The sequence below is a fragment of the Marmota marmota genome, unplaced genomic scaffold, assembly GCF_001458135.2.
Source record: "Marmota marmota marmota unplaced genomic scaffold, marMar, whole genome shotgun sequence".
In the NCBI taxonomy this organism is placed as follows: Eukaryota; Metazoa; Chordata; class Mammalia; order Rodentia; family Sciuridae; genus Marmota; species Marmota marmota.
This window is the reverse complement of record NW_026000196.1, coordinates 2,589,362-2,601,362: the sequence shown is the minus strand read 5'-3', so window position 1 is coordinate 2,601,362 and position 12,001 is coordinate 2,589,362. Positions and strand designations below refer to the sequence as shown.

The following is a 12,001-nucleotide window of genomic DNA, read 5'->3' as shown; positions in this document are numbered from 1 at the left end:
CTTCTCCTCCCCTCCCCTCCCATCACTTCTCTCTACCCAATCTAATGTGGCACACTTTTTTTTTTCCTCAAATCGTCATACATGTATTCTGTATAACGATGTTGAGGGTCTCCTTCCATCTTCCGTGCAATTCCCCTTCTCCCTTCCTTTCCCTCTCACCTCTCTTCCCTATTTAGTGATAATCTTCTTCTCATGCTCTTCCTCCCTACCCCATTTTGAGTCACCTCCCTTATATCAGAGAAGATATTCGGCATTTGTTTTTTAGGGATTGGCTAACTTCACCTAGCATAATCTGCTCTAATGTCATCCATTTCCCTGCAAATGCCATGATCTTGTTATTTTTTAGTGCTGAGTAATATTCCATTGTGTATATATACCACATTTTTTTAATCCATTCATCCATGGAATGGCATCGAGGTTGGTTCCACAGTCTAGCTACTGTGAATTGTGCTGTTATAAACATTGATGTGGCTGTGTCCCTGTAGTATGCTATTTTTAGGTCTTTTGGGTGTAGTCTGAGAAGAGGAATAGCTGGGTCAAATGGTGGTTTCATTTCCAGTTTTCCAAGGAATCTCCATACTGCTTTCCATATTGGCTGCACCAATTTGCAGTCCCACAAGAAATGTATGAGTGTGACTCTTCCCCCACATCCTCACCAAACTTATTATTGTTTGTCCTCTTAATAGCTGCCATTCTGATTTGCATTTCTCTAATTGCTAGAGATGTTGAACATTTTTTCATATTTTTGTTGATTGATTGTATATCCTCTTCTGAGAAGTGTCTTCTCAGTTCCTTGGCCCATTTATTGATTGGGTTATTATTTTTTTTTTGGTGTTAAGATTTTTGTGTTCTTTATATATCCTAGAGATTAGTGCTCTGGTGTGTGTGTGGTAAAGATTTGCTCCCATTCATTCTGTAGGCTCTCTATTCACCTCATTGTTTCTTTTGCTGAGAAGAAAGTCTTTTTTTGAATCCATCCCATTTATTGATTCTTGATTTTAATTCTTGCACTATAGGAGTCTTATTAAGGAAGTCAGGGCCTAATCCGGCGTGATGGAGATTTGGGCCTACTTTTTCTTCTATTAGGCATAGAATCTCTGGTTTAATTCCTAGGTCCTTGATCCACTTTGAGTTGAGTTTTGTGCATGGTGAGAGATAGGGGTTTAATTTCATTTTGTTGCATATGGATTTCCAGTTTTTCCAGCACCATTTGTTGAAGAGGCTGTCTTTTCTCCGATATATGTTTTTGGCACCTTTTTCTAATATAAGATAACTGTAATTATGTGGGTTTGTCTCTGTGTCCTCTATTTTGTACCATTGATCTACAAGTCTATTTTGGTGCCAATACCATGCTGTTTTTGTTATTATTGCTCTGTAGTATAGTTTAAGGTCTGGTATTGTGATGCCACCTGCTTCACTCTTGCTAAGGATTGCTTTAGCTATTCTGGGTCTCTTATTTTTCCAGATGAATTTCATGATTGCTTTTTCTATTTCTATGAGAAATGTCATTGGAATGTTGGTTGGAATTGCATTAAATCTGTATAGTGTTTTTGGTATAGTCATTTTTGACAATATTAATTCTGCCTATCCAAGAACAAGGGAGGTCTTTCCATCTTCTGTTTTTCTTTAATTTCTTTCTTTAGCATTCTGTAGTTTTCATTGTAGAGGTCTTTCACCTCTTTTGTTGATTCCCAAGTATTTTATTTTTTTGAGGCTATTGTAAATGGGGTAGTTTTCCTTTTAGAGGATTTGTCACTGATATACAGAATGCCTTTGATTTATGGGTGTTGATTTTATATCCTTCTACTTTGCTGAATTCATTTATTAATTCTAGAAGTTTTCTGGTGGAATTTTTTTTGTCTTCTAGGTATAGAATCATATTGTCAGCAAATAATGCTAATTTGAGTTCTTCTTTTGCTTTATCCATATCCCTCTAATTTATTTCATCTGTCCAATTGCTCTGGCTAGTTTTTCAAGAACCATATTAAATAGAAGTGGTGAAAGAGGGTATCCCTATATTTTTGCAGTTTTTAGAGGGAATGCTTTCAGTTTTTCTCCATTTAAAATGATGTTGGCCTGGGGCTTAGCATAGATAGCTTTTATAATGTTGAGATATGTTCCTATTATCCCTAGTTTTTCTAGTGTTTTGAACATGAAGGGTGCTGTATTTTGTCGAATGCTTTTTTTGCATCTATTGAGATGATCATATGATTCTTAAATATAAGTCTATTGATGTGATGAGTTACATTTATTGATTTCCATATGTTGAATGAACCTTGCATCCCTTGGATGAACCCCACTTGATCATAGTACACTATCTTTTTGATATGTTTTTGTATTCAATTTGTCAGAATTTTATTGAGAATATTTGCATCTATGTTCATTTGAGATATTGGCCTGAAGTTTTTTTTCCTTTTTTTTCTTTTCTTTTTGTTTCTTTTCTTCTCTTCTCTTGTCTCTTTTCTTTTCTTTTCTTTTTGATGTGTCTTTGCCAGGTTTTGGAATCAGGGTGATTTTGGCCTCATAGAATGAGTATCTGTGTATCCATCTGGTCCCGGGCTTTCCTTGATTGGTAGGCTTCTGATTGTGTCTTCTATTTCATTGCTTGAAATTGATCTGTTTAAATTGTGTACATCATCCTGATTCAGTTTGGGCACATCATATGACTCTAGAAATTTGTGGATGCCTTTGATGTTTTCTATTTTATTGGAGTACAAATTTTCAAAATAATTTCTAATTACCTTCAGTATATCTGTTGGTTGTGATATTTCCTTTTCCATCTTGTATGTTGGTAATTTCAGTTTTCTCTCTCCTTCACTTCATTAGCATGGCTAAAGATTTATCAATTTTATTTACTTTTTCAAAAAACCAACTTTTTGTTTTTCAATTTTTTCTTTTGTTTCAATTTCATTGATTTCAGCTCTGATTTTAATTATTTCCTGTCTTCTGCTTTTGGTGTTGATTTGTTTTTCTCTTTCTAGGGCTTTGAGATGTAATGTTAGATCATTTATTTGTTGACATTTTCTTCTAATTTCATTCCATTATGATCTGATAGAATGCAGGGTAGTATCTCTACTTTTGTATTTGCTAAGAGTGGCTTTGTGGCATAATACATGGTCTATTTTAGAAAAGGATCCATGTGCTGCTGAGAAGAAAGTGTATTTGCTTGTTGAAGGATGAAATATTCTGTATATGTCAGTTAAGTCTAAGTTATTGATTATATTATTGTGTTCTGTAGTTTCTTCAGCTTTTGTTTGGAAGATCTCTCCAATGGTGAAAGAGGTGTGTTAAAGTCACCCAGAATTATTGTGTTGTGGTCAATTTGACTCTGGAACTTGAAAAGAGTTTGTTTGATGAATGTAGATGCTCCATTGTTTGTTATATAATTGTATGTCTTGTTGATGTATGGTTCTCTTGAGCAGTATAAAATGTCCTTCTTTGTCTCTTTTGATTAACTTTAGCTTGAAATCTACTTTATTTGATATAAGGATGGAAACCCTTGCTTGTTTCTGTAGACCATGTGAGTAGTATGATTTTCCCAACCTTTCACCTTAAATCTGTGGATGTCTTTTCCTATGAGATTAGTCTCTTGAAGGCAGCATATTGTTGGGTCTTTTGTTAAAAATCCAGTCTGCCAGTCTATGTCTTTTGATTGGTGAGTTTTGGCCATTAACATTAAGGGTTATTATTGAGACATGATTTGTATTCCCAGGCATTTTTGGTATTTAACTTGACTTGGTTTCTCCTTTGATTAGTTTTTCCTTTGGTATAATACCTTCCTATGCTGATTTTCATTTTCTCTTCATGGAATATTTTGCTAAGGATGTTCTGTAGTACAGGCTTTCTGGTTGTAAATTCTTTTAACTTTTGTTTATCATGGAAAGTTTTTAATTCATCATCAATCTAAAGCTTAATTTTGCTGGATAAAAGATTCTTGGTTGGCATCCATTTTCTTTAAGAGCTTGGTATATGTTGTTACAGGGTCTTCTAGCTTTCAAGGTCTGGGTTGAAAATCTGCAGCTATCCTAATTGGTTTCCCCCTATATGTAATCTGATTCCTTTCTCTCATGGCTTTTAAAATTCTCCCCTTATTCTGAATGCTAAGCATTTTCATTATAATGTGCCTTGATATGGATCTGTTGTGATTTTGAACATTTGACATCCTGTAAGCCTCTTGTATTTGGTTATACAATTCATCATGTTTGGAAAATTTTCTGATATTATTCATTCATAGATTATTATAGAATAATTCATAGATTATTCATTCCTTTGGTATGAAATTCTATGCCTTCCTCTATCCTAATAACTCTTAAATTTGGTCTTTTTATGTTATTCCATATTTCTTGAATGTTCTGTTCATGTTTCTTATCATCTTCATTGTGTGGTCTACATTCTTTTCAAGATTATATATTTTGTCTTCCTTATCTGAGGTCCTTTTTTCCAAGTGGTTTAATCTGTTGGTGATGCTTTTGATTGAGCTTTTAATTTGGTTTATTGTTTCTTTCATTTCAAGGATTTCTGTTTTGTTTTTTTTTCAGAACTTCTGTCTCCTTATTGAAGTAATCTTTTGCTTTCTGTATTTGCTTATGTAGCATTTTATTGAAATGATCTTTTTTGCTGCCTGTATTTGCTCTCTTATATCATCCTTTAATTCACATAACATTTTAATTATGTAATCCGGAACTCCTTCTCTTTTGCTGTGCTGGCCATGTACTCTAATAATGTAGCATCTTGGTTTGTTTGGGGCACTTTCTTCCCTTTTTTTCTCATGTTGTTTGTGTGTCTTCCCTTCTAGCACTGCATTAATGTTTTTACCCTATATGCTTAAAGTGCCCCTGCAGGTTCCAGTAATGCTCCTTTGAGGGGAAGAACAATATTAACAGATCCCACTACAAACAATATACAACCTTAAAACAAATAGTTGCTATTAAGATGTTTACAGTTTGGTCACAATATACAGAAATAGCAAGTTTAATTATTATCTACAATATAAACAGTAGGTTTGCAAAAGGGTTTACAGTTTCTGATGATGGACAAAGAAGAGGAGGTGGGGTGTAGGATGAGATGTTGAGGAGTTAGAAAGCGAAGATAGAGTTATCACATCTTAGGAAGTGTGAAAGAGAAATCTAAAGAAGATGGTTATTAGCAGGAGAAAAGAGAGAAAATTATTTTGGATAGACAAGTGGGAAGACAGTAGAATACATAAAACACACATAAATATTAAGGAAAAATAAAAAATGTAAAAATAGGAGAAAAGAGACTATACAAGACAACTGTAAATATACTATTCCAACATCCAAGTCCTCAGTATCCTAATTCATGTAAAGTACTTTGTTTCACTTATGTTGGGGTTGTGAGGGCGGGAGAATAGAGAGGGGGAAAGGAAAAAAAAAAAAAAACCTTGAATGTTTTGTGAATGTTTTGGTTGGAGATCAGTATCTTTCCTGCTTCCCTTCTCATTCAATAGGTGGGGTTGTCTGATATTTGCTACTCTCAGGATGGTGAAGGTTACCAGGGTGGGTGGGTTGGTCTTGGGTGCAGGGCACCTGCTGATCCCAGTTGAGAGACTGTACCCCTAGGATCTCACTTGTGTGATGTGGGTGCCTGGTCTTATTTCCTTATTTGCCTGAAGACCTCATAGTTCCTGGTCTCTAAATTAGTCTCTAAACTGTATGTCACTCACACTCTCCCTTTCTACTTCCTAATCGGGGACCTTTTTCTCTGGAGGCCTTGGGGGTTGTGCTCTGGGGGCTGCGCACCTGTCTTAGAGAACTGTTTAGTATTGGGCAGTCACTGTGCTGGGTTAGTGGCTGCCAGGGAGAGGAGAGGAGTTGGGGATTTTAGGTACCTGTCTAGCTGGTGTTCCAATCTGGGAGTTGCCTCAACTAAAGATGGCAACAAAGGTGACCCAAGATTGAAGCTGCTTTCAGCTTTGGGGAGTTGGATCCAGTGGTGGTTGGGCAGATGGCATTGGATGGTGTGTTCAGAGATGCAGCTTTGTGGTGTGCAATATTGTGGCCATCAGCTGTCTTTAAAGCCTGTGGGATGTCTCCAAGTGCAGGCAGGCTACCACACATAGGGAGTATGGCAGTGGCTGCAGAGTCCATAGATGGGGTGACTAGGAGAGCCCCAAGTTGGTAGATGGGGGTCCACACAGGAGTGTTGGCCAGAGTTCCTGCGCATGGGCAGCAGCCAGATGTCCTGAGTGGGATTGGCATCTGGGATTCCTGTGTAGGTGGATGGCCTATGTGGGTGCTGATGCTGGTGACCCCGCTTCGGGCACCAGGGAGCCCTGCATGGACGAGTAGTCAGGGGTCCTTCTCTGACGCTGAGGCCTGAAGCTCTGTGCAGCACAGGGGCCATGATTCCTGCATGGGAGCAGCTGTGGTGGGGGGGGGTCCTCTATCATGCTAGTGAAGCAGTATTCCCACTACTTGAATCACGGGTCACAGAGTGACACAGAATGCTGCCTCCTCCTAGCCCACCATCTTGGATTTCCTTACGTAGTCATCTTGATCAAAGATATAAGCTTGAATATTTATATTTATCCTTTCACACTTAAAAGATATAACCCTGGGATGGGGCCAGGGGTCCTGTAGGGATCACATCTGTCTTTTTCATCTTTATATTCCAAGCACCTGTCATAGGGCCTAGCACATAGTAGATACACAAGAAACAATGTTTGTTGAATGGTGAAGTATAAAATATAGTCAAATGGTCTGAATAGTTAACATCATATGTGTATTTATATTTACTGTCTCAGAACAGTTACATATTAGTGAGGCCCTAAGCAACTTAGTGAGACCCTGTCTCAAAATTTAAAAAATAGAAAAAGAGCTGGGGATATGCCCCTGACTTCAATCTCCAGTAAAATAAATGAATGAATGAATGTATGAATGAATGAATGAATGAATAAATAAATAAATAAAATAAAAGCTGCACATCAGTGGAGAATTTAGGAAGATAAAAAACAAAAATAAAAATAAAAGATCCTAACCCTTACCTGACTCCTGTTGAAAAATGAACCCATATGTTATCTCTTTCCGAACAAGAAAGGAGTATTGATCTCACTTGTTTCTGTTCTTGAAACTAGAAACACCCCTCTTTCTATGAGGTGCTCTGTCTTTTGAAAACAGAATAAATTTAACCTGAACAGATGAGAACTACTGATTCAGATTTAAGAGGTTTCAGGTGTATTTTCAACTTAGTATTTAAAAACAGGGATCTGTATCTGGGCTTCTGTGGTTCAGAGAGCAAGAGGAAATGATGGACAATGGTGTCAATCATCTTTTGCTGCATAACAGACTATCCTAAAGCATGGTGACTAAAAGCAAAAGTCATTTATTTAGTGCAAGGTTCTGTAGGTGAGCAATTTGGGCTGGGTGCACTGGGTAAATCTGCTGGCACAGCTGATCTTGACTCCACTTGCTCACCTGTTGGCTGACAGCTGCCAGGTGAACTGGGGGTTTGATGATCTGAGATGGCTCTGTTGGGATGGTTTATCTCTGCCCCATGTGGTCTTTCACGTTCCCCCAGCTAGCCCACTCACAGAGAGAGTGAGAAGAAATATCTATGTTTCTTTCTAGCTCTAAAGTTTAAAGTCCAAACTCAATATACATATGGTGTGGCTTACACTCCATTGTATTGGCTAAAGCAAGTTGAGGATGGACTCTCTCAGTGGGGGGAGTTTCAAAGTATTGTGGTTATTTTTACAATCTACTTGTGGCAACAAAATGTGAAGGGAAAGGTTTTGTAACTTTTATTAGATTCTCAGAATATGACCTCTGAAGTTAAAATATTTCAGATTATTTCACTCCTGAACTACAATAGCAAAAATGTTTAAAACATTGCTTGGGTGAGCTGGGACTGTGGCTCAGTGGTAGCGCACTTTGCCTGGCATATGTGAGGCACTGGGTTCGATTCTCAGCATCCCATGTAAATAAATAAAATAAAGGTCTATCAACAACTAAAACAAATATTAAAAAAACAACAACAACAAATATTGCTTTGTGTATGACAATGAGATTCTTGCCAATTCCCACTGAAGGTTATATCTTGACCTGAAAAAATCAAGATCATCTAGTGTATCAGTTAACTTCTGAGGAATAAACCATTCCGGAACTTATGGTTTAAAATAATACCATTTATCATGCTTATGATTCTATGGATCAGATGAGGCTGGTCCAGCTGGACTCCGTCATGTGCAAGCTGACCAGCTGATGGCTCCCATCCTGGGATGGGATGTTTGCGTGATGAGTGCCAGGCCACTTCTCTCTCATGAACAGATTGGTCAGGGCTGGTTCACAGCATGGCAGCAGAGTTTCAAAGGAGCAAGTGGAAGCATACCAAGTTTCCTTGGGCCTAGCTAGGAGGCATCAACACAAGGCCCAGGCCCAACCCAGACAGCAGAGGAGAGCAGCTGTAGGGAGGATGGAGATCCCTGGCCATTACTATGATCTTCCATATACACTCTTCAAGAAAATTCTTATCATACCTCAAATTTAAGTTAGACACCATCTCCACTTATTTCCCCCTCTATTAATAGTCATACTCTGTCTACAATACTAGTAGTGCACATAGTAGGAGAAACCAAACTTGCCTTTAAAACAACCTACAATCCTTTCACCAATCAATGGCACTCCCTAACTACTGGTTTTTGTGTTTATATTAATATTTTAAAGGCATAAACAAATAATTTTGATGTAGTTTTTAAAGAAAACGATTAAACATATTTTCTTCTTCCAATTCATCCTCTTTATTCTTTAATCCAATCCCACTGGGGCCAGAGTTGCCTTTCTAAAAGGGTTCTCTAACTACGTTGTGCTTTATGAGGAATCTTTAGGGACTTCTTAATCACATCCTTCAGCTTGCGATGGTATGATCTGGCCTCTGTCTAGTGTTCAAATTTTATTTTCCTCCATTCTCCTTTGAGCACTAATTTGGACAGTTCAACTGAATTCTTGCTGTTTCTTGACCACATTTGCCTGACACTAGTACTTCTTAATTGTCTGAAGGCATTTTTGGTTACCACAATGGTGTGTGTGTGTGTGCTACTTGCATTTAGTGGGTGGAGACCAGGGTTGCTGCTAAACATCTTACAATGTACAGCATAGCCCCCACAACAGAGAATTATCAGGTCCAAATATCAGCAGCACCAGGGCTGAGAAAACCACCCTACTCATCCCTGTTTCTGATTCATTTCTTCCATTCTGCCTCATCTTATAATGCCTTTCCTTCACTGCTGCATATTGAAATGTCCCCTGTCCTTAAAAAGCCAGCTCAAATGCCAAATGTTCTAAGAAACGGGTCTGGATGACTCACCACCGGTGCCGTGAGCTTCAGAGTACTTTCTGTACGTCACTGAAGTGCCTACCACTTAGCATGTTAATTATAATTTGAGTCTAGTACTATTATTTTAAATTGTTCTTGTCCCCCCTTGGACTTTAGTTGAATGTTAGTGCATTAACTCTTTTGCTGAACTGCTTATTTCTGGATGACAAAGCTCCTATTTTGTCTTTATTCATATTGGAGCACCTATGTACTATGTGCTTTATAGACAGCAGGTGTCTAATAAGTCAAGACCAACAAGTAAGGAACATGTCTTCACGTACCCTTAGATATAGTTATTCTTCCAGCAATTTTCATGAAGACTTAGATTTTAAAAACCAAACAAGTTAAATTAGAGTTTTCTTTCTGTTTTTAATAAATTAGGTAAAAAACTACAATAATTTTTATACAATGCACTTGTGTTTATTTCTGCAGCTGTTTAGTGAAAAAATAAGTGGTGCCGAAGGAACGAAGTTAGATGATGAATTTTTGGACATGGAAAGGGTAAGAGAGCATTTTTTTCATTTGTATTTCTGTTTGGTTGTTTTTTTCACATTAAATATATATATATTAGTTATAGGTGGACACCATTATTTTATTTTTATGTGGTGCTGAGGCTCGAACCCAGTGCCTCATGCATGCTAGACGAGTGCTCTACCTCTGAGCCACAACCCCAAACCCCTTCCACATTTTTATTGGTATAGTTGTACATAATAATGGGATTTGTTGTTCTATATTTGTACACACACAGTATAGCAACATAATTTGGCCACTATTATTCCCCAGCACTTCTTCCCTTCCTCCCCATTTTCCATGCCCTAGACTCTTTCCACTACTGATCTCCCTTTTATTTTTCATGAGATCTTCCCCTCCAACTTCATTTTCCTTTTTCCTCTTTAGCTTCCACATATGAGAGAAAACATATGACCCTTGACCTTCTGAGTTTGGCTTATTTCGCTTACCATAATGCTCTCAAGTTCTATTCATTTTCCTGAAAATGATATATCTTCATTTTTTATGGCTGAATAAAACTCCATCTGTATATATACTGCATTTTCTTTATTTATTCATCCATTGGTGGACACCTAGTCTGGTTCCATAGTTTGGTTATTCTGAATTGTGCATAAACATGATTATGGTTATGCATGTATCACTGTAGTATGATGACTTTAATTCTTTAAGATAAATACTGAGGAGTGATATAATATAAGTGATAGTCATTTGGTGGTTCTATTTCTAGTCTTTTGAAGAACTTCCATATTAATTTCTGTCATGGTTATACTAGGCACATTAGACCAGAGACAATGCGCCTACTTGAAGAAAATGTAGGCCCAAATCTCCATCATGTCTGCTTAGGAACCAACTTCCTCAAGAAGACACCTAAAGCACAAGAAGTAAAATCAAGAATCAATAAATGTGATGGCATCACCCTTAAAAGCTTCCCCACAACAAAGGAAACCATCAAGAATGTGAAGAGATAGCTTACAGAATGGGAGAAAATTTTGCCACCTATATCAGATAGAGCATTAATCTCCAGATATATAAAGTATTCAAAAACTTAACACTATGGGCTTGGATTGTAGCTCAGTGATGGAGCACTTGCCTTGCACATATGAGGTACTGGGTTTGATCCTCAGCACCACATAAAAAATAAATTAAATAATAAAAGGTATTGCATTCATGTACAACTTAAAATTTTTTAAAAAAACCCTTAACACCCCCTCCCCTAAAAAACCCAACCCAATCAATAAGTGAGCAAAGGAACTGAACAGGCTATTCACAGAAGAAGAAATACAAATGGTCAACAAATATATGAAAAAATGTTCAACATCTCTAGCAATTAGATTTGCAAATTACAACTACTCTGAGATTCCATCTCACTCCAGTCAGAATGGCAATTATCAAGAATACAAGTAACAATAAATGTTGGCAAGGATGTGGGGAAAAGGTACACTTATGCATTGCTGTTGGGAATGCAAATTGGTGCAACTACTCTGGAAAGCAGTATGGAGATTTCTCAGAAACTGGGAATACAACTACAGTTTGATCCAGCTATCCCACTCCTCGGCTTATGCTCAAAGGATAAAGTCAGCATACTGCAGTGATGCACCACATCAATGATCATAGCAGCTCAATTCACAATAACTAATCTATGGAACCAACCTAGGTGCCCTTCAACAGATGAATGGATAAAGAAAATGTGGTACATATACACAATGGAATATTACTCAGCCATAAATAAAGAAATTATGGCATTTGCCAGTAAATGGATAGAACTGGAGACCATCATGCTATGTGAAATAAGCTAATCCCCAAAAAACAAAGGCCAAATGTTCTTTCTGATATGAGCATGCTAACACACAATAGTGGTGAGGAGGGAAAAAATATAAGTTCAGTGGAGTAGACAAAGGGGAATGAAGGGAAGGGGGGAATGGGAATAGGAAAGATAGTAGAATGAACTGGACATAATTTTCCTATGTTCATTGTGTTCATATATGAATACACAACCAGTGTAACTCCACATCATGTACATCCACAAGAATGGGATCCTAATTAGAATAAGTTATACTCAATGTATGTATAATATGACAAAATACACTCTACTATCATATGTATATCTAAGTAGAAGAGTTTTTTAAAAGGAATAAATATAAATCAGCAAAAAATATAATCC

At 37.3% G+C, this 12,001-nt stretch overlaps 1 protein-coding gene across 4 annotated transcripts in view; it reads left to right on the top strand.

Moving 5' to 3' along the window:
• The window catches only part of Sh3gl3 (SH3 domain containing GRB2 like 3, endophilin A3), a 163,544-nt gene that overhangs the window by 85,340 nt on the left and 66,203 nt on the right, over positions 1–12,001 (top strand). For 3 of the 4 annotated variants that reach the window (XR_001504278.2, XM_048790171.1, XM_015493178.2), the window contains exon 2: positions 9,763–9,831. Coding sequence is in view for 2 of the 4 variants with exons in the window: in XM_048790171.1 (XP_048646128.1) it covers positions 9,763–9,831 (69 nt within the window). In the remaining 2 variants the exon portion in view is untranslated. Of the gene's footprint in view, positions 1–9,762; positions 9,832–12,001 lie in introns of those variants that run through there. The other variant, XM_015493180.2, reaches the window with a different exon arrangement.